The 27,097-nt window shown below is 50.5% G+C and overlaps 1 protein-coding gene across 2 annotated transcripts in view; it reads right to left on the bottom strand.

Annotated features, from left to right (window-relative positions):
- Nucleotides 1–1,568: 1,568 nt before the first annotated feature.
- ccdc124 (coiled-coil domain containing 124) overlaps nucleotides 1,569–27,097 on the bottom strand; it is a 34,300-nt gene continuing 8,771 nt past the window's right edge. Inside the window, exons 2-5 of one of the 2 annotated variants that reach the window (XM_070859572.1) lie at nucleotides 18,729–18,905; nucleotides 8,352–8,541; nucleotides 5,331–5,442; nucleotides 1,569–1,916 (exon numbers count right to left, since the gene is read on the bottom strand). In XM_070859572.1, the coding sequence (XP_070715673.1) occupies nucleotides 1,715–1,916; nucleotides 5,331–5,442; nucleotides 8,352–8,541; nucleotides 18,729–18,905 (681 nt within the window). In that variant the 3' untranslated portion in view covers nucleotides 1,569–1,714. The remainder of the gene's footprint in view (nucleotides 1,917–5,330; nucleotides 5,443–8,351; nucleotides 8,542–18,728; nucleotides 18,906–27,097) is intronic. The other variant, XM_070859573.1, reaches the window with a different exon arrangement.

Genomic DNA, 27,097 nt, shown 5'->3' with positions numbered 1-27,097 from the left:
ACACAAAGATCAAGTTGATCAAGTTAGTATTTAATTTGATTTCGGAGCCCACTCGCACGAAACATTCTGCACTCCCTCCCTCCCCCGCCCCCCCCGCAGGACTGGGCGAGATGCTCCGAACTCCAAACAAATGTACTGACCTCACCCTTTGCAAACCCGCCACATTCTTTCTTTTGGCAACACCGGTGAGTTTGTGGGCTGGTCACTCATCCACAACCGCTCTGCGTATCCGTGGCTTGCTGTTCCCTGCTCCTCAACCGTACTCTTAGAGAGATTTCAATCCTGTGTCACAATGCGCTCTGGCACCTTTGGGGATTAACGTAGCAAATACTAAAAAAAAAACTTAGTTCCACGGTCACCCTGCGATGGCCCGGGTTGGGATGCGGTGCAAGGACAACAGTAAAGGCTGACGGAGGGTTTGGTGAAATCAGGAAGGGCAGCCAACAGTCAGAGCGGGTTTTAATCGCTGGTCTTTACAGACGCAGGCTTGCCCTCGGACTGGGCTCCTGTAGAATCTGAAATATTGTCTAAAAGCCCAGCCCGGCGCGCTCCTCTCCTGTCCCCGATGGGCGACTGATTTAAGTTGCTGATAAATTCCCAGCAGCAGTAAAGCACCAATCAGAACGCAAAACCTTCAACCTCATTCTCTCTCCCCATCCCCCACCCACCCCAGGCATAGCCAATGGCGGCAGACCCCAAAACACAGGCACCGCCCCACCCCCCTCCCCCCGCAGAGTCAGAACCTACAATCCTCCCATACCCCCGGCAAACGGGTTTCCAGGGAGGTAGTGACCAGCACCTCAATGTCTGGGAAGGAGTTACAGAGGGGCTGATACAGCGATCTTACACACACACTTTAGGGGGGGTGGGGTTCCATTGCTGCTCTCACTCTGCACCCACCGTCCATAAACTGGCGGCACTCCCCACCAAACGTCAGCAGCTGCACGGGATTCTGAACCGCCCCCGACCCTCGAACCTTCCCCGAACACCTCTGACCTCTGACCCCTGACCACCACCCGATCCCCCTCCCCTTCCCACCAGGACCTAACTGAGCTTATCTTTAAACAGATGCCGGGAATGGTAGCTCGCACTGGTCTGAACCACACATATCCCCTGACTCAGCCCGCTCCTTCTCGCCCCACACCCCCTTCAGCACCTCATTCCCCTGCACCCCCCTTCCTGCAACCCCGCAGGGGCCTCAACCAACAACGAACGCAGACAAGTGCGCGCCATCTCCGGGCGGGTTTGGTGACTTTAACGCGTACTTTGCCGAGGGAGATACTGTTGGGTCTGAAACCAGTGTCGCTGTTTTGTGGTGTGGGTAAGGTGGGGCGAAGGGGGAGGGGGGCGAAGGGCGAAGGGGGAGAGAGGCGAAGGGGGAGGTGGGAGGAGGGAGGGGTGGGCGGGTGTTGGGCAGGGGGTATGGTGGGGGGGGAGGGGTGTGGCAAGGTGCGGAGGTGGAGGGGGGGGGTAAGGTGGGGGGAGGTTTGGCAGCAGCACAGTGTCAGGGCTATGAGTGAACGGTTTTGTAAGGGGAAGCTCAGACGCTGTGCAATACTCCACATGTATCGAGGGTCAAGACGCTGTTTATTTATTCTGTGCTGTATGTTATTTTTAAAGGACGATGCCAAATTGCTATCATGCTCACGTTATTGGGTTGAAGTTCACGCTTAGATTAAAGTTCACAAGAGGCGGTGCGCTCTCGGGCTCACTCCTACTTAGTGTTGTAGGTCCCGTGGCGCTGGTTCAAAGGGTTATCGGGCGACTTCATCCACTCCTTCTTCAGCATATGCTTGAGCTGCGACAGGCGCATGTTGGGGTTCTCCATCTTCAGCCGCGGCAGGTTCGCCTGTTCGTAGGCCGCGAAGGCGGCACGCAACCGCCGCTCGGGGTGTTGATCCACGCTCTCACCCGTGCTGAAACAGAGCGGCAGCAATAAATACCCTCACTTCGCTCCGACAGTGCGAGTGTGTGTGCGCGCGCGCGCGCGCGCGAGTGGGTGTGTGCGCGCGAGTGGGTGCGCGCGCGAGCGGGTGTGCGCGCGAGCGGGTGCGCACGCGAGCGGGTGTGCGCGCGAGCGGGTGCGCACGCGAGCGGGTGTGCGCGCGAGCGGGAGCCGGTGTGTGCACGAGCGTGTGAGTGAGCGCGCGTCTGACTGGTGAAATGGGCAGACACTGCAGATGAAATTTAACACGGAGAAATGTGAAGTGATATATTTTAGTGGGAAGAATGAGGAGAGGCAATATGAACTAAAGGGAATAATTTTAAAGGGGGCGCACGAACAGAGCGACACAAACCGTTGAAGGCGGCAGGACGTGGAGAAGGCTGTTAAAGCACATTGCCATCCCTGGCTTTATTAACAGAGACATAGAGCACAAAAACAAGGAAGTTATTCTAAACCTTTACAAAACACGGGGTACGGCCCCAGCTGGAGGATTGTGGCCATATCTGGGCCCCACACTTTAGGAAGGATGTGAAGGCCTTGGAGAGGGTGCGGAGGAGATTGACCAGAATGGTCCCAGGGATGAGGGACTTCAGTTACATGGGGAGACTGGAGAAGCTGAGGTTGTTCTCCTTGGAGCAGAGAAGAGATTTCATTGGGGGGGTTCAAAATTATGAAGGGCTTTGACAGAGTAAATAAGGAGAAAGTGTTTCCAGGGGCAAGCAGGTCGGTAACCAGATGGACACATTTAAGGTGATTGGTAAAAGAACCCGAGGGGAAGATGAGGGGAAATGTTTTTTTTAAAACGCAGCGAGTTGTTGTGATGCGGAACGCGCTGCCTGAAAGGGCGGTGGGAGCAGATTCAATAGTAACTTTCAAATGGGAATTGGATATAGACATGAAAAAGGAGAAATTTGCCAGGCTGTGGGGACTGATTGGATTGCTTTTTCGTACTGGTGGGTACAGGTCTGTCACTGTATAACACTGGGGTACAGTACTGGTGGGTACAGGTCTGTCACTGTATAACACTGGGGTACAGTACTGGTGGGTACAGGTCTGTCACTGTATAACACTGGGGTACAGTACTGGTGGGCACAGATCTGTCACTGTATAACACTGGGGTACAGTACTGGTGGGTACAGGTCTGTCACTGTATAACACTGGGGTATAGTACTGGTGGGTACAGGTCTGTCACTGTATAACACTGGGGTAGAGTGCTGGTGGGTACAGGTCTGTCACTGTATAACACTGGGGTACAGTACTGGTGGGTACAGGTCTGTCACTGTATAACACTGGGGTACAGTACTGGTGGGTACAGGTCTGTCACTGTATAACACTGGGGTACAGTACTGGTGGGTACAGGTCTGTCACTGTATAACACTGGGGTACAGTACTGGTGGGTACAGGTCTGTCACTGTATAACACTGGGGTACAGTACTGGTGGGTACAGGTCTGTCACTGTATAACACTGGGGTACAGTACTGGTGGTACAGGTCTGTCACTGTATAACACTGGGGTACAGGTCTGTCACTGTATAACACTGGGGTACAGTACTGGTGGGTACAGGTCTGTCACTGTATAACACTGGGGTACAGTACTGGTGGGTACAGGTCTGTCACTGTATAACACTGGGGTACAGTACTGGTGGGTACAGGTCTGTCACTGTATAACACTGCGGTACAGTACTGGTGGGTACAGGTCTGTCACTGTATAACACGGGGGTACAGGTGTGTCGCTGGCGTTGATAGCAGTGGGATATGTTCAGAGCACCAAGCTAGAGATGAACTGATTTAAGTACGATTTGTTTTCTAACCGATTGGCATTAATACACTAAATAAGACATCAATCAGTAAACAGTGGTTGAAAACTACACCTCGAGGTCTGTGTCATCATCGGGTCTGTTGTAGCCCAAGAGTTAAATGCTACAGGTGAATAAAATGACCCTTGAAAACATTCAAATCAGCCTCATTAATTCAGCTGATGGATATACGAATATATCGTAAGATTCATATGATTTCTGCCTGAATATGAGTGATTAACTCCAAGTCACGTGCCTGAAACTCCCTCAGCTGTGGGGCAGAAGGAGTCACACTGCTGGGCTTGTTACGTCACTAATTGTAGAGCGAAGGATTCCCTCGCCCCAATCCAAATATCTTACTCCGGTGGGCGATGGTCATTGAAATCAGCCGTAGTTCTGTAAGATGGGAGAGGGTTCAGTCTTGGAGCAATTGACTAAACTTCACACATCTACTGCACCCCTTATGGTCCCAGGCAGAGAGGGAACCTACTACTCGTACAAACTGCTCAGATCAGCAGGGGCACTGGATGGACATTCGGAGGGCCAGGATGGACAGAACCTTCCCACTCCGGAGAATCGAGCTGTGGATTCGGTTAGCAGGGAAGGGCAGTGAATAGGGCCAGGAGACAATTAAACGTGTTCCTGCAGAGTCAGGATTGGGAGATGCAGGGAGAAGGTGGGTTAGTGGGGTTGGGGGGGATATGGGGAGGGTGTGGGGTTGGGGGGATATGGGGAGAGGGTGGGGTTGGGGGGATATGGGGAGAGGGTGGGGTTGGGGGATATGGGGAGACGGTGGGGTTGGGGCGATATGGAGAGAGGGTGGGGTTGGGGGAAATGGGGAGAGGGTGGGGTTGGGGGATATGGGGAGACGGTGGGGTTGGGGGGATATGGGGAGACGGTGGGGTTGGGGGGATATAGGGAGGGTATGGGGTTGGGGGGGATATGGGGAGGGTGTGGGGTTGGGGGGGGGATATGGGGAGGGTGTCTGGTTGGGGGGATATGGGGAGACGGTGGGGTTGGGGGGATATGGGGAGAGGGTGGGGTTGGGGGGATATGGGGAGAGGGTGGGGTTGGGGGGATATGGGGAGAGGGTGGGGTTGGGGGGATATGGGGAGAGGGTGGGGTTGGGGGGATATGGGGAGAGGGTGGGGTTGGGGGGATATGGGGAGAGGGTGGGGTTGGGGGGATATGGGGAGAGGGTGGGGTTGGGGGGATATGGGGAGAGGGTGGGGTTGGGGGGATATGGGGAGAGGGTGGGGTTGGGGGGATATGGGGAGAGGGTGGGGTTGGGGGATATGGGGAGAGGGTGGGGTTGGGGGGATATGGGGAGAGGGTGGGGTTGGGGGGATATGGGGAGGGTGTGGGGTCAATCTGTGAGATTGGGGCAGGCCGGTTGGGGCCAATGACCATTCCCGTTCCCAAAAGCTGTGAGCCACGGCGGCCTGTGGAGCTATGTTCGGCTCGGTCTGATCTTCTCTCCTTCCCCACGCCTTTCCTCGCTCGCCTCTCGTACAGAGTGTGAAGTCGCGACGTACATTGCAGACCTTGATCGAACTCACCCGACACACAGACCGGTGCCGAGACACTCACCTCAAGGCAGCGATGGCATCCTCGATGGTCCTAGCATCAACATCACCCTCCTCGAGCTCGATGCGGTTAACGTTCTCTTCCAGTGGCAGCTCCAGGTGGCTCAGCTGCTTCTCTGCATTTCAAAAACCAACAGGTTCCGACAATGAAACCCTGTCCCCGACACAAGATCCCCTTTCTTGCTTTAACGTACCAGTTAATTTTGTGTTGTCATGGTGAGGGATGTTCGTGCTGGGAAAACACTCCGTGTCCCATCAAATACTCCCAGGGCAGTTATAGCAAGGCTTACATACAGAGTAAAGCTCCCTCTACACTGTCCCATCAAACACTCTCAGGGCAGGTACAGCACGGGGTTAGATACAGAGTAAAGCTCCCTCTACACTGTCCCATCAAACACTCCCAGGGCAGGTACAGCGCAGGGTTAGATACAGAGTAAAGCTCCCTCTACACTGTCCCATCAAACACTCCCAGGGCAGGTACAGGGGGTTAGATACAGAGTAAAGCTCCCTCTACACTGTCCCATCAAACACTCCCAGGGCAGGTACAGCGCAGGGTTAGATACAGAGTAAAGCTCCCCCTACACTGTCCCATCAAACACTCCCAGGGCAGGTACAGCGCAGGGTTAGATACAGAGTAAAGCTCCCTCTACACTGTCCCATCAAACACTCCCAGGGCAGGTACAGGGGGTTAGATACAGAGTAAAGCTCCCTCTACACTGTCCCATCAAACACTCTCAGGGCAGGTACAGCGCAGGGTTAGATACAGAGTAAAGCTCCCCCTACACTGTCCCATCAAACACTCCCAGGGCAGGTACAGCGCAGGGTTAGATACAGAGTAAAGCTCCCTCTACACTGTCCCATCAAACACTCTCAGGGCAGGTACAGCACGGGTTAGATACAGAGTAAAGCTCCCTCTACACTGTCCCATCAAACACTCCCAGGGCAGGTACAGCGCAGGGTTAGATACAGAGTAAAGCTCCCTCTACACTGCCCCATCAAATACTGCCAGGGCAGTTATAGCAAGGCTTACATACAGAGTAAAGCTCCCTCAACACTGTCCCATCAAACACTCCCAGGGCAGGTACAGCGCAGGGTTAGATACAGAGTAAAGTTCCCTCTACATTGTCCCATCAAACACTCCCAGGGCAGGTACAGCACGGGGTTAGATACAGAGTAAAACTCCCTCTACACTGTCCCATCAAACACTCCCAGGGCAGGTATAGCGCAGGGTTAGATACAGAGTAAAGCTCCCTCTACACTGTCCCATCAAACACTCCCAGGGCAGGTACAGCACGGGGTTAGATACAGATTAAAACTCCCTCTACACTGTCCCATCAAACACTCCCAGGGCAGGTACAGCACGGGGTTAGATACAGAGTAAAGCTCCCTCTACACTGCCCCATCAAATACTGCCAGGGCAGTTATAGCAAGGCTTACATACAGAGTAAAGCTCCCTCAACACTGTCCCATCAAACACTCCCAGGGCAGGTACAGCGCAGGGTTAGATACAGAGTAAAGTTCCCTCTACATTGTCCCATCAAACACTCCCAGGGCAGGTACAGCACGGGGTTAGATACAGAGTAAAACTCCCTCTACACTGTCCCATCAAACACTCCCAGGGCAGGTACAGCGCAGGGTTAGATACAGAGTAAAGCTCCCTCTACACTGTCCCATCAAACACTCCCAGGGCAGGTACAGCACGGGGTTAGATACAGATTAAAACTCCCTCTACACTGTCCCATCAAACACTCCCAGGGCAGGTACAGCACGGGGTTAGATACAGAGTAAAGCTCCCTCTACACTGTCCCATCAAACACTCCCGGGGCAGGTACAGCACGGAGACTGTGTTCCAGTCTTGGTTCTGGACACATGTGCGTAATTACAGTCTGTCTCATCAGAAAGTTGGGACAGCTCGATAAACCATTCACTATGAAAGAGGATATAGTCGCTGGCACTGAGACACAACAGGTCAGACAGAGGAGATGAAGTTCCCTGTGATGGGGACCTGGATGATGCTCTGAGGAACACACTGTGTCTTCACCTCTGGGATCTGAACCTAAATCCACCCAGACTGAGTCCCGACTCGAGGGGACAGCACTGAACCTGGCGGCTGAACAATAACTTGCATTTAAACAATGCCTTTAATGTAGCAAAACCCTCCCTAAGGCGCTCCACAGCAGCGATCTTCAAACAAAATTTGACACCGAGATACATAAGGAGACAATGGGACAGGTGACCAAAAGCCTGGGTCATAAAGGTGGGGTTTTAAGGAGGATCCTAAAGGATGTGAGCAGGGTGGATGGGCGCAGAGGTCTAGAGAAGTAATTCCAGAGCTTGGGGCCCAGGTAGCTGAAGGCACGGCCGCCGATGGTGGGGTGATGGGAATCGGGGATGCCCGAGACCAGAAATGGAGGAGTGCAGAGATGGCGGAGGGCAGTCGGAGATTACATAAGGAACAGGAGCTGGAGTTGGACATTTGGCCCCTCGAGCCTGCTCCGCCATTCAATATCATGGCTGATATGATTTGGTCTCAACTCCATTTCCCGGCCCGCTCCCCATAACCCTTCACTCCCTTATCGCGCAAAAATCTGTCTATCTCCGCCTTAAATATATTCAATGACCCAGCCTCCACAGCTCTCTGGGGCAGAGAATTCCACAGATTTACAACCCTGAGAGAAGAAATTCCTCCTCATCTCAGTTTTAAATGGGCGGCCCCTTATTCTGAGACTATGCCCCTTAGTTTTAGTTTTCCCTTTGAGTGAAAATATCCTCTCTGCATCAGCTTTTCATTTCCAGATTTTCTTTTCAAAAATAATTTACAGAGATAGGGAGTGGATGAAACCACGGAGAGAACTGGAACAAGTGGGTGAGAATTTTACAACGGAGGCGTCCGGGGTCAGAGAGCCAACGCCGGACTCAGGAGGAGCTCGATCGTGTGACGGACCCTGTTGCAACTTCCCCAGAGACGGCAAAACCCACTGCCGAGCGCGCAGCGCGAGACCTATCCCCCGCGTGATCGAGGTACCTTTTACTTCCTCAGCGCCCGTCACCGCGTTCTCCTTTTTCAACGTCTCCTCGATCTGAGCTCGCGTTATCTTGGCTGGCGTCACCGGCCTGGCGGCTTTGGGTTTTACGCTGGAGCCCTCCTCATCCAGGAGCCGTTGCGTTTCCTTCTTGCGTTCCAGCACTTCCACTCGCCTCTTCTCCTTCTCGACCTGTGACCGGGGGCCAAAGGGGAAAGTTCAAAACGCCAATCGTGCAACAAGGCCAAAGGGCTGCAACGCAACAGGGGGCACGAGGTCAACACACGGGGCAAAGGTAACTCGACCCCGTGCTGCTCGTGACCCGGGGGCTCGCTGCGGGGGGGGGGTCAGGTGGTCTTAAATCTGCTAACAGTACCGAGCGACAAAGGCAGAGACACACAATCACAATAAATCGGGATTTTGATCTTGTTTAAGATAGACGTAGAGAAGATGTTTCCACTTGTGGAGGGAGACCAGAACTGGGGGCCATCAATATAAGACATTCACTAATAAATCCAATGGGGAATTCAGGAGAAACTTCTTTACCCAGAGAGCGGTGAGAATGTGGAACTCGCTGCCACAGGGAGGGGTTGAGGCGAATAGTATCGATGCATTTAAGGGGAAGTCAGATAAACACATGAGGGAGAAAGGAATAGAAGGATATGGTGATGGGGTGAGATGGAGAGGGGTGGGAGGGGGCTGGTGTGGAGTATAAGGGGTGTCACACTTGTGTGGGGTGGACTGGTTGGGCTGTGTGCTCTTTACCTTTCCACCATTGTTCATTGGTTTGTTTATATGTAACCTTCAGGGCTGCTGACCGAGGGCCGTGTGGCTCTTTGTCAGCCGGCACATACATGATGGGCCGAAATGGCCTCCTTCTGCGCTGTAAATTTTTATGTTTCTATAAACACCGGCATAGACCCGTTGAGCCGAATGGCCTGTTTCTGCGCTGTAAATATTTTGTAATACTTTAAATTAAAATCAGGACACCGAAAGCCCTCTCCCTCACAAAGCACCTTGGGTCCGCCCAGAGTTTTGTTTGTACCCATCAAGGTGAGGGATGCCAGTGCTGGGAATGGAATACTTTCCAACTCGGGCACCCAGTGTTAGCATCACACACTCCCAGGGCAGGTACAGGGGGTTAGATACAGAGTACAGCTCCCTCTACACTGTCCCATCAAACACTCCCAGGGCAGGTACAGCACGGGGTTAGATACAGAGTAAAGCTCCCTCTACACTGTCCCATCAAACACTCCCAGAGCAGGTTCAGCACAGATTAGATACAGAGTAAAGCTCCCTCTACACTGTCCCATCAAACACTCCCAGGGCAGGTACAGGGGGTTAGATACAGAGTAAAGCTCCCTCTACACTGTCCCATCAAACACGCCCAGGGCAGGTACAGGGGGTTAGATACAGAGTAAAGCTCCCTCTACACTGTCCCATCAAACACTCCCAGAGCAGGTTCAGCACAGATTAGATACAGAGTAAAGCTCCCTCTACACTGTCCCATCAAACACTCCCAGGGCAGGTACAGCACAGGTTAGATACAGAGTAAAGCTCCCTCTACACTGTCCCATCAAACACTCCCAGGGCAGGTACAGGGGGTTAGATACAGAGTAAAGCTCCCTCTACACTGTCCCATCAAACACGCCCAGGGCAGGTACAGGGGGTTAGATACAGAGTAAAGCTCCCTCTACACTGTCCCATCAAACACTCCCAGAGCAGGTTCAGCACAGATTAGATACAGAGTAAAGCTCCCTCTACACTGTCCCATCAAACACTCCCAGGGCAGGTACAGCACAGGTTAGATACAGAGTAAAGCTCCCTCTACACTGTCCCATCAAACACTCCCAGGGCGGGTACAGCACGGCGTTAGATACAGAGCCTGAAGGAAGCAGCTCCCAATTGCACCCGAGAGATATTGTGCACCGTGGACAGCAGCCCCACTTCAGTTTCTCCAAGGGCTCTATTCGGGTCATTGTTCTGCGTGGGAACAATGACATTGATTAGGATTCTGCAACACATTTCATGCCAAGCCCAGCCAGTGAACGGAGAGACGACAGCAGTGTGGTCTGGTCTAGCGTTCGGGACACGGAGCTCAAAGTTCAGTAACCAACGCACTGCACCATCCAATGCCCTCTCTGGAACTCTCGCTCTATCCTTCCAAGGGTATTTATTGCCCTCCACACCTCTTCTCAGAGTGTCAGCTTAGCTCTGTGGGCAGCACACTTTCCCGTCTTGGAGTCAGAAGGCCATGGGTTCAAGCCCCACTCCAGAGACCTGAGCACATAATCTAGGCTGACACTCCCAGGCCCCATCTGCTCTCTCAGGCGGACGTAAAAGATCCCACGGCACTATTTCGAAGAGAAGCAAGTTCTCCCCGGTGTCCTGGGCCAATATTTATCCCTCAACCAACATCACTAAAACACGTTATCTGGTCATTATCACATCGCTGTTTGTAGGAGTTTGCTGTGTGCAAATTAGCTGCCGCATTTCCTACGTTACAACAGTGACTACACTCCAAAAAGTACTTGTCTGTAAAGCGATTTGGGGCGGCCTGAGGTGGTGAAAGATACTATATAAATGCAAGTCTTTGTTCAACAACAACAAAAGTAGGGGATAGATATTTCCAGGGTGAATTTTAACTCGGTGTGCAAGGGCGGTTGTGGTGGGATGGGGGCAGGGGAGGCAGAGAGAGAGCAAGTCGCAGGGACGTGGTGTCTGAGGATGGGTCAGTGACTCTCGAAGGGCAGACTGCCCAGTCTGGGTTAGATTGCACCTTTTTAATTTGGTGAAGAGGGAACGTGGAGAGGGTTTGTTGGAATCTGCATTGTATATTCATGAAGGGAAAGATCAGTTGCACACAAGGTTGGACAGTAACACGAGACTCACTTCTTGGATTCATCACTTCTTACCTTTGCAATAAAGGCCAACATTCCATTTGCCTTCCTGATCACTTGCTGTACCTGCATACTAACTTTATGTGTTTAATGCACAAGTACCCCCAGATCCCTCTGTACTGCAGTACTTTGCAATTTTTCACCATTTAAATTATAATTTGCTTTTCTATTTTTTCTGCCAAAGTGGATAACCTCACATTTTCCCACATTATACTCCATCTGCCAAATTTTTGCCCACTCACTTAGCCTGTCTATATCCCTTTGCAGATTTGTGTGTCCTCCACACAACTTGCTTTCCCATCTATCTCTGTAGCATCAGCAAACTTGACTACATTACACTCGGTCCTTTTACAATTTATATTAATAATTTGGATGAATAGTTGGGGTCCCAGCACCGATCCCTGCGGCACCCCACTAGTTACTGTTTGCCAACCGGAAAATGATCCATTTATCCCGACTCTCTGTTTTCTGTAAGTTAGCCAATCCTCTGTCCATGCTAATATATTACCCCCAACCCCGTGAACTTTTATCTTGTGCAGTAACCTTTTATGTGGCACCTTATCGAATGCCTTCTGGAAATCCAAATACATCACATCCACTGGTTCCGTCTTATTACATCCTGCTCGTTACATCCTCAAAGAACTCCAGCAAATTTGTCAAACATGATTTCCCTTTCATAAAATCATGCTGACTCTCTTGACTATTATTATTTTCCAAATGGCCTGCTACTGCTTCCTTATCTCTAAAGATTCTTTTAAGACCCTAGGATGCAAGCCATCAGGTCCAGGAGTCTTGTCCACCTTTAGCCCCATTATTTCACTGAGTACTTTCTCTTTAGTGATAGTGATTGTTTTAAGTTCCTTCCTCCCTATAACCCCTTAATTATCCATTATTGAGTGTCTTCTACTATGAAGACTGATACAAAATATTGTTCAATGTCTCTGCCATTTCCCTGTTCTCCATTATTAATTCCCCAGTCTCATCCTCCAGGGGACCAACGTTTACTTTAGCTACTTGTCTCCTTTTTATGTACCTGCAGAAACTGTTACTATTTGTTTTTATATTTCTTGCCAGTTTACTTTCATAATCTATCTTCCCTCTCTTATGTTTTTAGTTGTTCTTTGCTGGTTTTTAAAAGTTTCCCAATCCTCTGGCCTCCCACAAGTCTTGGCCACATTGTATGCCTTTGTTTTCAATTTGATACCATCCCTTATTTCCTTAGTTAGCCACGGATGGTTATTCCTTCTCTTAAAGTCTTTCCTTCTGATTGGGATATATTTTTGTTGAGAGTTATGAAATATCTCCTTAAATGTCTGCCATTGCTCATCAACTGTCTTACACTTTAATCTATTTTCCTAGTCCACTTTAGCCAACTCTGCCCTCATACCTTTGTAGTCTCCTTTATTTAAGCTTAGGACACTTGAGAACCAACTTTCTCACCCTCCAACTGAATTTGAAATTCAACCATGTTATGGTCACTCTTTCTTAGAGGATCCTTTACGAGGAGATCATTTATTAATCCTGTCTCATTACACAGTACCAGATATAAGATAGCCTGCTCCCCGGTTGGTTCCGCAATGTACTGATCAAGGAAACTATCCTGGATACACTCTATGAATTCTTCTTCAAGGCTACGCGGGCCAATTTGCTTTGTCCAATCAATATGAAGGTTAAAATCGCCCATGATTATTGCCGTACCTTTCTTACTAGTCTCCATTATTTTTTGATTTATATTCTGTCCAACAGTGTAACTACTGTTAGGGGGCCTATAGACTACACCCACCAGTGACTTTTCCCCCTTATTATTCCTTATCTCCACCCAAACTGATTCTACATCTTGATCTGAGCAAATATCATTTCTCACTAACGCACTGATTTCATCCTTTATTAACAGAGCTACCCCGCCTCCTTTTCCTTTCTGTCTGTCCTTCCGAATTGTCAAATACCCCTGAATATTTAGTTCCCAGCATTGGTCACCTTGCAACCACGTCTCTGTAATGGCTCAGATCATACCCATTTCTATCTATTTGTGCCGTCAACTCATCGATCTTGTTACAAATGCTGAGTGCATTCAGATAAAGAGCTTTTAATTTTGTCTTTTTACCATTTTCCCTGCTTTGACCCCGCTCTCTGAGATACTCTTATGTTTATACATTCTGTCACACTCTGGTTATCATTTCCCCCACCGCTACCCCGCTCTATTGTCTTCTCCTTGCTCTTTGACTTTTTAAATTTCTGCTCACCTGACCCCCTCTCCCCCTCCCTCCCCAGTTAGTTTAAAACCCTCTCCACAGCCCCAGTTATTCGAATCGCCAGGATCCTAGTCCTAGCATGGTTCAAGTGAAGCCCGTCCCAACGGAATAGCTCCCTCTTACCCCAGTACTGGTGCCAGTGCCCCATGAACCAAAGCCCATTTCTCCCACTCCAGTCTTTGAGCCATGTGTTCATCTCTCTGATCTTAATGACACTATGCCAATCTGCTCGTGGCTCAGGTTAGTAATCCAGAGATTATTACCTTTGTGGTTCTGCTTTTTAATTTGGCCCCTAGCTACTCACACTCCCTCAGCAGAACCTCTTTCTTTGTTCTATCTATGTCGTTGGTACCCACGTGGACCACGACAACTGGATCTTCCCCCTCCCACTCCAAGTTCCTCTCCAGCCCAGAGGAGATGTCCTTAACCCTGGCACTGGGCAGGCAACACAGCCTTCGGGACTCACGCTCTCGGCTGCAGAGAACCGGATCTATTCCCCTAATGATACTGTCCCCTACCACTACAACATTTCTTTGTACTTCCCCCACGTGAATGGCCCCCTGTACCACGGTGCTGTGGTCAGTTTGCTCATCCTCCCTGCAGTCCCTGCTCTCGTCCACACAGGGAACAAGAACCTCGAACCTGTTGGACAAGAGCAAGGGCTGAGGCTCCTCCATCACTCCATCCTGGATCCGCATACCTGCCTCACTCGTCGTCACACTCTCCTGTCCCTGACCACGGATCGAATTTGAATTCATTAACCAAAGGGGTGTGACTAGCTCCTGGATCACAGCGTCGAGGTAACCCTCCCCCTCCCTGATGTGTCGTAGTGTCCGCAGCTCGGACTCCAGCTCGTCAACACGGAGCCGAAGTTCCTCCAGCTGCAGACACTTGCTGCAGATGTGGTCGCGATGGACCTCAATGGGGTCAACCAGCTCCCACATGCAGCAGAGACACATCGCCTGTCCTGCCATCTCTAGTGTACTTACGCTTTCAAGTTTTGTTTTTAATCGTAGCTCGTACTTTAACCAATGCCCCAGAAAAGAGAGAAAAACGGACCAACCAATCACTTCCCTGCTTAATCAGCCAGGGTTCCTGCTCCTGATCACTGCCCAGTGACCCCTGGGTTAGAGAGAGAGGAAATCAGCCAGGGTTCCTGCTCCTGATCACTGCCCAGTGACCCCTGGGTTAGAGAGAGAGGAAATCAGCCAGGGTTCCTGCTCCTGATCACTGCCCAGTGACCCCTGGGTTAGAGAGAGGGGAAATCAGCCAGGGTTCCTGCTCCTGATCACTGCCCAGTGACCCCTGGGTTAGAGAGAGGGGAAATCAGCCAGGGTTCCTGCTCCTGATCACTGCCCAGTGACCCCTGGGTTAGAGGAAGAGGGGAAATCAGCCAGGGTTCCTGCTCCTGATCACTGCCCAGTGACCCCTGGGTTAGAGAGCGAGAGGGGAAATCAGCCAGGGTTCCTGCTCCTGATCACTGCCCAGTGACCCCTGGGTTAGAGAGCGAGAGGGGAAATCAGCCAGGGTTCCTGCTCCTGATCACTGCCCAGTGACCCCTGGGTTAGAGAGAGAGGGGAAATCAGCCAGGGTTCCTGCTCCTGATCACTGCCCAGTGACCCCTGGGTTAGAGAGAGGGGAAATCAGCCAGGGTTCCTGCTCCTGATCACTGCCCAGTGACCCCTGGGTTAGAGAGAGGGGAAATCAGCCAGGGTTCCTGCTCCTGATCACTGCCCAGTGACCCCTGCTGGATGGGCCCTGTTCTTCAGATGAGGAGAGGACGGTGGGCCCTGCTGTGAAGCTCCCCGTGGTTGAATGTCCCAATTGCGCTCAGCGTCTCAGCTCACTAACGAAGAATGGCCATGAAGGCGAAATTCTCCAGAGCTGTACCTGTGGCTAGAGTCAACGGACCAGGTCCCAGCCCCAAACTCCATTCCCCAGCCACCAACTCCATCTCTTTCCCTGGCAACCAGACCATCCGCAACCTTGGTGCCGTGTTTGACCCCGATACGAGCTCCCTAAAGTTCTCTGCCTCTCTCCCCTCCTTTAAGATGCTGCTTAAAACCTACCTCTTTCACCAGTCCCGATATCTCTGTGTGGCTCAGTGTCAGAATTTGCTTGATAATCGCTCCTGTGAAGCACCTTGGGACGTTTTACTACGTTAAAGGCGCTATATAAATGCAGGTTGTTGTTGTAGATAGTGAGTTACTCAGGTCCCCGAGTTAGCTGAGGGGAGCAGCAGCAAAGACTGTGCATTTATATAGCGGCTTTCACAACTTTGGGATGTCCCAATGCGCTTTAGAGTCAATGAAGTACTTCTGAAGTGTAGTCGCTGTTGTAATGTGGGAAACGCAGCAGCCAATTTGTGCACAGCAAGCTCCCACAAACTCGTAATCAGATAAAAGTCCACAGCAACCCAGCTCCCACAAGAAAGTGCTGCACTGAGGAATTCTACCGTAAATTTGGATATAAAGCGTTTTGAGACATGGTCGTGAAAGATGCTATATAAATACGTCTTTCTTTGAGTCAGTCATGGCTCAGTGGGTAGCACTCTCTAAGTCAGAAGGTTGTGGGTTCAATTCCCACGCCAGGGACTTGAGCACGACACTCCCAATGCAGTACTGAGGGAGCGCCGCAGTGTCGGAGGGGCAGTGCTGAGGGAGCGCCGCACTGTCGGAGGGGCAGTGCTGAGGGAGCGCCGCACTGTCGGAGGGGCAGTGCTGAGGGAGCGCCGCACTGTCGGAGGGGCAGTGCTGAGGGAGCGCCGCACTGTCGGAGGGGCAGTGCTGAGGGAGCGCCGCACTGTCGGAGGGGCAGTGCTGAGGGAGCGCCGCACTGTCGGGGGGGCAGTGCTGAGGGAGCGCCGCACTGTCGGGGGGGCAGTAAACTGAGGGAGTGCTACACTGTCAGAGGTGCCATTTTTTGGATGAGACTTTAAACCGAGGTCCCGTCTGCCCTCTCAGGTGGATGTAAAAGATCCCACGGCACCATTTCGAAAAAGAGCAGGGGAGTTCTCCCCAGTGTCCTGGGGCCAATATTTATCCCTCAATCAACATAACAAAAACAGATTACCTGGTCATTATCACATTGCTGTTTGTGGGAGCTTGCTGTGCGCAAATTGGCTGCCGCGTTTCCTACATCACAGCAGTGAATACACTCCAAAAGTACTTCATTGGCTGTAAAGTGCTTTGAGACGTCCATTGGTCGTGAAAGGCGCTATATAAATCCAAGTCTTTCTTTGTTAAATTCGAGAGATGGGTATAATTAAACCCTCCCTCCTGCATCAATGAGGAGCAGGTATCTGCATCTCGTATTCCCTGCCAGCACCTCCAATACCTGGAGCAGTCCTGCCACCCGGTGGTGGGTCCCTACAGCTGCAAGTGTGCACACACTGACCTGCAGTTAGCAATACTGCGGATCGGAGAGTTGCAGCAGTGGCTTTCTGAGCTGCCATCTGCCTACCAGTGCTTGGGATGCGCTGCCTCCTGGGTGTTTGCAAACCACGGAGAACCTGCGCTAAAAATACACTGCAGCTGACATGACAGAACTTGCATTTATAGACAGCAGTGCCTTGCACAGCCTCGGGCAGTCCTAAAGTGCATCACAACCAAGGAGTGACTTTTAAGCTGCAGTCACTGTTGTTAAGTATTTATAAAGCACCTTTAATGTAGTAAAACGTCCCACAGTGTTTCACAGGAGCGATTATAAGACAAGAAATGTGACACTGAGCCACATAAGGAGATATTCCGACAGGTGACCAAAAGCTTGATCAAAGAGGTAGGTTTTAAGGAACGTCTTTAAAGGAGGAGAGGTGGAGAGGTTTAGGGAGGGAATTCCAGAGCTTGGGGCCCAGGCAACTGAAGACACAGCCACCAATGGTGGAGCGATTAAAATCGCTCAAGAGGCCAGAATTGGAGGAGCGCAGAGATCTCAGGGGTTTTGTGGGGCTGGAGGAGATTACAGAGATAGGGCAGGGCGAAGGCCATGGAGGGATTTAAAATCAAGGATGAGAATTTTGATATCGAGGAGTTGATTAACCGGGACCCAACGTAGGTCAGCGAGCACAGCGGGTGATGGATGACCGGGACTTGGTGCGAGTTGGGACACGGGCAGTTTTGGATGGTCTCAAGTTTACGGAGGGTAGAAGGTGGGAGGCCAGCCAGGAGTGCATTAGAATAATCAAGTCTCGAGGTAACAAAGGCACAGTTGAGCGTTTCAGCAGCGAATGAGCTGAGACAGGGGCGGAGATGTTACGGAGCTGGAAACAGGCGGTGTTAGTTTTGCGGCGAACATGTGGTTTGGTGCACATTTCAGGGTCAAATATGACACCATGTACTGCAAACACAGCAGTCAATTTGTGAGATCCCACTGACAACAAATGCATGAATGTTTTAGTGATGTTGGTTGAGGAATCAATATTGGCCAGGACACCGGGGAGAAGTCCCCTGCTCTTCTTCAAATAAAGCCATGGGATCTTTTACCTCCAGATGAGAGAGCAGACGGGGCCTCAGTTTAACATCTCATACAAAAGGCAGCACCTCCAACAGGACGGCACTCCCTCTTAAACTAATGTTTGATGGGACAGTGTAGAAGGAGCTTTACTCTGTATCTAACCCCCTGTACCTGCCCTGGGAGTGTTTGATGGGACAGTGTAGAGGGAGCTTTACTCTGTATCTAACCCCCTGTACCTGCCCTGGGAGTGTTTGATGGGACAGTGTAGAGGGAGCTTTACTCTGTATCTAACCCGTGCTGTACCTGCCCTGGGAGTGTTTGATGGGACAGTGTAGAGGGAGCTTTACTCTGGATCTAACCTGTGCTGTACCTGCCCTGGGAGTGTTTGATGGGACAGTGTAGAGGGAGCTTTACTCTGTATCTAACCCCGTGCTGTACCTGCCCTGGGAGTGTTTGATGGGACAGTGTAGAGGGAGCTTTACTCTGTATCTAACCCCCTGTACCTGCCCTGGGAGTGATTGATGGGACAGTGTAGAGGGAGCTTTACTCTGTATCTAACCCGTGCTGTACCTGCCCTGGGAGTGTTTGATGGGACAGTGTAGGGGGAGCTTTACTCTGGATCTAACCCCCTGTACCTGAACTCAGCATAGACCTGAGATTTTAAAGCTGGGATCTTCCTGTTCTGTGTGGGGCTCAGTACCAATTCCAATACTCAAAACTGGAAGAACAGATCGGGAGTGTGGGACCGATGGGGGTTCTGGATCCGGGGACGTACCTTCCGCTGCTCTTTCCTCGCCACGTGTTTGTCGTCATCCTTCCAGTAGGCGTCTTCCAGCTCGCGCTGCCTCTTCGCATCGGCCGCTGCCTTCAGCTCCGCTTTCCGAGCCCGGGCAGCTGCTGATTTACTGTTTTCTCCCTGGAACTTCTTGGGCATCCCTCCCGCTGCCACCTGCTGAAGGGAAGGGCACAGGAGTCAGACCGCACACACTGGGGGGGGGGCTCTTCTGCTGTTAGGTAGGACTGCGGCGCGCACAGACAGACGCACAGTGGGCAGACAGAGACACGCCCGGCAGGCAGACAGACAGACGCACAGACAGATAGACGCACAGACGCCCGGCGGGCAGACAGACAGACGCACAGACAGACAGACGCCCGGCGGGCAGACAGACAGACGCACAAACGCCCGGCGGGTGGGCGGGCAGACAGACAGACGCACAGACGCCCGGCGGGCGAGCGGACAGACAGACAGACAACAGGTGAGCAGTGCACTCTGATTGAATCACCAGCGAGGAACAGCAAACCCAACAGGACAGACGGGGAGATACCACAGGATGCGGTGACATACGCGGTGACATTGTGAAGCTGAAATCGTCATGGTAACCTCGGCCCACACAGCTCACAGTGACGCGGTCAGGAAATTCCAGATCTTGGCGCAAAAGCATGCTAAACCTTTATAAATCACGGGTACGGCCCCAGCTGGAGGATTGTGTCCAATTCTGGGCCCCGCACTTTAGGAAGGATGTGAAGGCCTTGGAGAGGGTGCGGAGGGGATTGACCAGAATGGTCCCCGGGATGAGGGACTTCAGTGATGTGGATTAACTGGAGAAGCTGGGGTTGTTCTCCTTAGAGCAGAGAAGGTTAAGGGGAGATTTAATAGAGATGTTCAAAATTTTGAGGGGTTTTGATAGAGCAAGTAGGGAGAAATGGTTTCCTGTGGGCAGTGGGTCGGTAACCAGAGGTCACGAGCAATGTTCCACTTGCTGGCTTCACAGAGGGAAAAGCACGCATGTGCGGAAATTTGAATCAGCCACACAGCCAGTTAAAGGGGCCGGGCACCCCCCAACAATTAGGGGGAACATTGGTCACAGAGAGAAATGTTTTCACACACAGGGTGGTTATGACCTACATAGGCCACTAAGAATGAGGTCAAGAGGCAGAGAGGTTTAGGGAGGGACTTCCGGATCAACCCAGGCAGCTAATGGCATGGCCACCAATGGTGGAGTGATTAAAATCGGGAATCGCAAGTGGCCAGAATTGGAGGAACGCAGAGATCTCGGAGGGATGTGGGGCTGAAGGGGATTGCAGAGATAGGGAGTGGGTGAGTACTGCACTGGGAGTGTCAGCCTGGATTATGGGCTCAAGTCTCTGGAGTGGGGACTTGAGCCCACGACCCTCTGACTCAGAGGCAACAGTGCTACCCATTATGGCCAAGATAATACTAATCAGGAGACGTCAGAATTAAGGACATAACAGTGCAGACATGATGAGAGTCAATCTGTACGAAGCTGTTGATCACAGACTGTGAGCCATGGCTCAGCGGGCAGACACTCTTGGCTCTGAGTCAGAAGGTCGTGGGTTCGAGTCCCACTCCAGCGACTTGAGCACAAAATCTAGGCTGACTCTCCCAGTGCAGTGCTGAGGGAGTGCTGCACTGTAGGAGGTAGCGTTTTTTGGAAGAGATGTTAAACTGAGGCTCCGTCTGCCCTCTCAAGTGGAGGTTAAAGATCCCACGGCACTATTTCGGAGAAGAGCAGGGGGAGTTCTCCCAGTGTTCTGGTGATAGGAACAGGAGGATGTCATTTCACCTCTCGAGCCTGTTCCACCATTCAATGAGATTTTGGTTGATCTGCGACCTAACTCCATACAACAATTGAGCTAGCACCAATTGCTGTTTGCAGGAGAGAGTTCCAAACGTCTACCACCCTGTGTGTGTAGAAGTGTTTCCTAATTTCACTCCTGAAAGGTCTGGCTCTAATGTGTAGACTGTGCCCCTAGTCCCAGACTCCCCAACCAGCGGGAATAGTTTCTCTCCATTTACCCTCTCCGTTCCCCTTAATATATTGAAAACTTCGATCAGACCACCCCTTAACCATCTAAATTCCAGGTAATACAACCCTAATTTGTGTAACCTCGCTTCGTAATTTAACCCTTGGAGTGCAGGTATCATTCTGGTAAACCCACACTGTAATCCCTCCAAGGCCAATATACCCTCCCTAAGGCGTGGTGCCCAGAACTGCTCACAGTGCTCCAGGTGTGGTCTAACCAGGGCTTTGGCCAATATTTATCCTACATTATCACAGTACTCCCAATGGCTGTAGAGCGCTTTGAAACGCCCTCACAGTGTGAAAGGCACTGTACAAATACCAGTCCTCAGACTGGAGAGTTGCAACAATGCTTTTATTATAAGCCTGTACTAGGTTTGCTAACATGCAAAGAAACTGCTCCAAGCAGAGAAAAATAATCAACTGCCAAAAATAAACGCAAAATGCCCTCAGTTATAAATAAGGGAGAGAAAACTGGTTGTGAACAAACTGGGCCTAAAAATAGGGGGAAGTCAGCTAGAGAGCCCATGAGGAGGCCAACAGGTTAATCCTAGGCATGAAGGGGATTCGAGCAACTGCCCAGGTACGGGAGGGCAAAATAACCCGTCAATTGCTTTAAAGAGATCAGATAAGAAATATTAAATGGCTTCATCTAAAATCAATGACTGTCAATTCAAAGATATAGGAAAACGGAAATCTGCTGTCTTGTGTCGCACTCAGTTCCAGTCACATTCAAAGCTAAACAAACTTCCCGGTTGTCAGCTATCCAGCTGAAAAAACATAGGGGTATAATAAATTCAACTCTCCATTTTGTAATGTGGCTCATTATCCAATTTACAGCCTTTCCACCGTCTACACGGCACAAGTCAGGAGTGTGATGGAACACTCTCCACTTGCCTGGGTGAGTGCAGCTCCAACAACACTCGAGAAGCTCGACACCATCCAGGACAAAGCAGCCGCTTGATCGGCCCCCCATCCCCCACCTTCAACACTCACTCCCTCCACCACCCTCAACACTCACTCCCTCCACCACCTTCAACACTCACTCCCTCCACCACCTTCAACACTCACTCCCTCCACCACCTTCAACACTCACTCCCTCCACCACCTTCAACACTCACTCCCTCCACCACCGGCGCACCGTGGCTGCAGTGTGCACCATCTACAAGATGCACTGCAGCAACTCGCCAAGGCTTCTTCGGCAGCACCTCCCAAACCCACGACCTCTACCCCCTAGAAGGACAAGGGCAGCAGGTGCATGGGAACACCACCACCTCCACGTTCCCCTCCCAGTCACACACCATCCTGACTGGGAAATATATCGGCCGTTCCTTCATCGTCGCTGGGTCACAATCCTGGAACTCCCTACCAATGTTCTCTCTAATGTTTTGGATGCGCGTGGCCTTTAAGGGGGTGCGCGGCCCATTCAAATTACCCGCATCCGCGAGTTTTCCGTTGTGAAGCCGGCAAGCAGCCTGCGTGGGAGCTCCCGAGTCCTGTGCAGTCACGCAGCTTAACGGGAACGCTGCTTCGTCCCCAACAACACTGTGGGAGCACCTTCACCACACGGACTGCAGCGGTTCAAGGCGGCGGCTCACCACCACCTTCTCAAGGGGCGATTGGGGACGGGCAATAAATGCCGGCCTTGCCAGCGACGCCCACATCCTGTCAACGAATACATTTTTCAAAATGTTAAAAACTGGTTTCAGTCAACAGTAAGAAGTGAAAATCGCAAGGCTGGACTAGAAAACCCAACATCACAGAATAGAAACATAGAAACATAGAAAATAGGTGCAGGAGTAGGCCATTCAGCCCTTCGAGCCTGCACCGCCATTCAATGAGTTCATGGCTGAACATGCAACTTCAGTACCCCATTCCTGCTTTCTCGCCATAGCCCTTGATCCCCCTAGTAGTAAGAACTACATCGAACTCCTTTTTGAATATATTTAGTGAATTGGCCTCAACAACTTTCTGTGGTAGAGAATTCCACAGGTTCACCACTCTCTGGGTGAAAAAGTTTCTCCTCATCTCGGTCCTAAATGGCTTACCCCTTATCCTTAGACTGTGACCCCTGGTTCTGGACTTCCCCAACATTGGGAACATTCTTCCTGCATCTAACCTGTTTAAACCCGTCAGAATTTTAAACGTTTCTATGAGATCCCCTCTCATTCTTCTGAACTCCAGTGAATAAAAGCCCAGTTGATCCAGTCTTTCTTGATATGTCAGTCCCGCCATCCCGGGAATCAGTCTGGTGAACCTTCGCTGCACTCCCTCAATAGCAAGAATGTCCTTCCTCAAGTTAGGAGACCAAAACTGTACACAATACTCCAGGTGTGGCCTCACCAAGGCCCTGTACAACTGTAGCAACACCTCCCTGCCCCTGTACTCAAATCCCCTCGCTATGAAGGCCAACATGCCATTTGCTTTCTTAACCGTCTGCTGTACCTGCATGCCAACCTTCAATGACTGATGTACCATGACACCCAGGTCTCGTTGCACCTCCCCTTTTCCTAATCTGTCACCATTCAGATAATTTGTTTTTACCACCAAAGTGGATAACCTCACATTTATCCACATTATACTTCATCTGCCATGCATTTGCCCACTCACCTAACCAAGTCACTCTGCAGCCTCATAGCATCCTCCTCGCAGCTCATACTGCCACCCAACTTAGTGTCATCCGCAAATTTGGAGATACTACATTTAATCCCCTCGTCTAAATCATTAATGTACAGTGTAAACAGCTGGGGCCCCAGCACAGAACCTTGCGGTACCCCACTAGTCACTGCCTGCCATTCTGAAAAGTACCCATTTACTCCTGCTCTTTGCTTCCTGTCTGCCAACCAGTTCTCAATCCACGTCAGCACACTACCCCTAATCCCATGTGCTTTAACTTTGCACATTAATCTCTTGTGTGGGACCTTGTCGAAAGCCTTCTGAAAGTCCAAATACACCACATCAACTGGTTCCCCCTTGTCCACTCTACTGGAAACATCCTCAAAAAATTCCAGAAGATTTGTCAAGCATGATTTCCCTTTCACAAATCCATGCTGACTTGGACCTATCATGTCACCTCTTTCCAAATGCGCTGCTATGACATCCTTAATAATTGATTCCATCATTTTACCCACTACTGATGTCAGGCTGACCGGTCTATAATTCCGTGTTTTCTCTCTCCCTCCTTTTTTAAAAAGTAGGGTTACATTGGCTACCCTTCACTTGATAGGAACTGATCCAGAGTCTATGGAATGTTGGAAAATGACTGTCAATGCATCCGCTATTTCCAAGGCCACCTCCTTAAGTACTCTGGGATGCAGTCCATCAGGCCCTGGGGATTTATCGGCCTTCAATCCCATCAATTTTCCCAACACAATTTCCCGACTAATAAGGATTTCCCTCAGTTCCTCCTTCTTACTAGACCCTCTGACCCCTTTTATATTGTTTGTGTCCTCCTTAGTGAATACCGAGCCAAAGTACTTGTTCAATTGATCTTTACTAACCTTTTTCTCTTTACATATATATCGAAATTTTTGCAGTCCGTCTTAATGTTCCCTGCAAGCTTCCTCTCGTACTCCATTTTCCCTGCCCTAATCAAACCCTTTGTCCTCCTCTGCTGAGTTCTAAATTTCTCCCAGTCTCCAGGTTCACTGCTATTGCTGGCCAATTTGTATGACACTTCCTTGGCTTTAATACTATCCCTGATTTCCCTTGATAGCCACGGTTGAGCCACCTTCCCTTTTTTATTTTTACGCCAGACAGGAATGTACAATTGTTGTAGTTCATCCATGCGGTCTCTAAATGTCTGCCATTGCCCATCCACAGTCAACCCCTTCAGTATCATTCGCCAATCTATCCTACCAATTCACGCCTCATATCTTCAAAGTTACCCTTCTTTAAGTTCTGGACCATGGTCTCTGAATTAACTGTTTCATTCTCCATCCTAATGTAGAATTCCACCATATTATGGTCACTCTTCTCCAAGGGGCCTCGCACAACGAGATTGCTAATTAATCCTCTCTCATTACACAACACCCAGTCTAAGATGGCCTCCACCCTAGTTGGTTCCTCGACATACTGGTCTAGAAAACCATCCCTTATGCACTCCAGGAAATCCTCCTCCACCGTATTGCTTCCAGTTTGGTTAGCCCAATCTATGTGCATATTAAAGTCACCCATGATAACTGCTGCACCTTTATTGCATGCACCCCTAATTTCCTGTTTGATGCCCTCCCCAACATCACTACTACTGTTTGGAGGTCTGTACACAACTCCCACTAACTAATCATTGAATGGTTACAGCACAGAAGGCCATTGGGACCATCGAGCCCGTGCCGACTCTCAGTTAGTCCCACTCCCCCGCCCATTCCTTCAGGTACTTATCCAATTCCCTTTTGAAAGCCACGATGGAGTCTGCCTCCACCATCCTCTCATGCAGCACATTCCAGATCCTAACCACTCGCTGCGTTAAAAAAAACGTATTGCCTTTGGTTCTTTTGTCAATCGCCTTAAATCTGTGTCTGCTGGTTCTCGACCCTTCTGCAGATAGATTCTCTCTATCTGCTCTCTCCAGACCACTCATGATTTTGATCACCTTTATCAAATCTCCTTTCAACCTTCTCTGCTCCTAGGAGAACCACCCCAGCTTCTCTAGTCTAACAACGTCACTGAAGTTCCTCATCTCAGATTCATTCTCGTAAATCTTTTCTGCACCCTCTCTAAGGCCTTCACATCCTTCCTAAAGTGCGCGGCCCAGAATTGGACACAATACTCCAGCTGAGGCCGAACCAGTGTTTTATACAGGTTCATCATAATTTCCACACTATTGTGCTCTATACCTCGATTTATGAAGCCCAGGATCCCGTTTACCTTTTTAACTCCTTTCTCAGCCTGCTCTGCAACCTTCAATGATTTAATGCACACATACCCCCAGGTCTCTCTGTTCCTGCACCCCCGTTAGGATAGTACCATTTAGTTTATATTTCCTCTCCCCATTCTTTCTACCAAAATGTATCAACCACATCCTGAGCCAACAATACACCCTCATTCAAACCAACACCACCAAAAAAACAGATTAAGTGGCCATTCACCTTAGCAGTGCTTGAGAGATCATAGAGAGAAACACAGGAACAGGAGGCCATTTAGCCTCTCGAGCCTGTTCCGCTATTCAATTCGACCATGGCTGATCTGTATCTCAACTCCACGCACCCACCTTTGCTCCGTATCCTTGAAACCCTTACCTCACAAAAGTCTATCGACCTCGGACGTGGAAATTTCAATTGATCCACAGCCTTTTGGGGGAAGTGTGTTCCAGAATTTCACTGTGTGTGGTGTGTGGGGTGTGTGTGTGTGAAAATGCTTCCTTATTTCACTCCTGAATTATGCAACTTTCATTTTCCCTTGTTCTGGATTTCCCCACCAGAGGAAACAGTTTCTCTCTATCCACCCTATCGAATCCCTTTACCATTGTAAACACCTCGATGAGATCATCTCTCAATCTGTTAAACTCAGCGCAGAGACTCGCAGGCGAAGACATAAGCCTGGGTCGGGAAACATCGGGGTCGAGTTGGAGGAGGATGAGGAGGAGGATAGATTAAACGCAGACACGCACCAGGAAACTCAAGGACCGACAGCAGGTTCTGACAGCACTGAATGAGCTGGCACTGTTGCCAAATCCTAAAGTGAAAGGCGGCAAGGCTGGGTCAGGCCAAGGGCTCAGGTTTCAGAGAATCTTACTCCAGTGCTCTGTAAAGCTCTTGCATCAAATATTGTCAAAGCAACGGGAAAACAGAGGAATAAAATAGAATCATACAGCAAGAGGGAGGCTATTGGGCCCATCGAGCCTGTGCCGGCTCTGTGAGCGAGCGATCCAATCAGTCCCACTCCCTCTGTTCTTTCCCCACAGCCCGGAAATATTTCTGGTTGAAGTATTTACCCAGTCCCTTTTTGAAAGTTACTCATTTTTTTTAGTATCAAAATGAATTCTACTCTTCATCGTCCAACCTGGGTATGGGACACAACAGTAAAGTGTTTTTTTAGATTGACAAACACCTCACATACTGTGCCCATTAGCTGTCCTCACTGAGTGGCCCTTGGCGACATTGGTATATTGGGTCTAACACTCCACGAGGATGAAGCTCTTTAACACAGCGTGCGAGAGGACTCAGTGTTTGCACCGACATGAGCACTGGTACAAAGTGACACTCAGAGGGTGGTGAATCTTTGGAATTCTCTGCCCCAGAGAGCTGTGGAGGCTCAGTCGTTGAGTATATTCAAGGCTGAGATCGACAGATTTTTGGACTCTAGGGAAACCCAAGGATATGGG

Source organism: Pristiophorus japonicus, chromosome 18, assembly GCF_044704955.1.
Source record: "Pristiophorus japonicus isolate sPriJap1 chromosome 18, sPriJap1.hap1, whole genome shotgun sequence".
NCBI classification, from domain to species: Eukaryota; Metazoa; Chordata; class Chondrichthyes; family Pristiophoridae; genus Pristiophorus; species Pristiophorus japonicus.
Note: the sequence above shows the minus strand (reverse complement) of the source record. Positions and strands in the feature narration are given on the sequence as shown.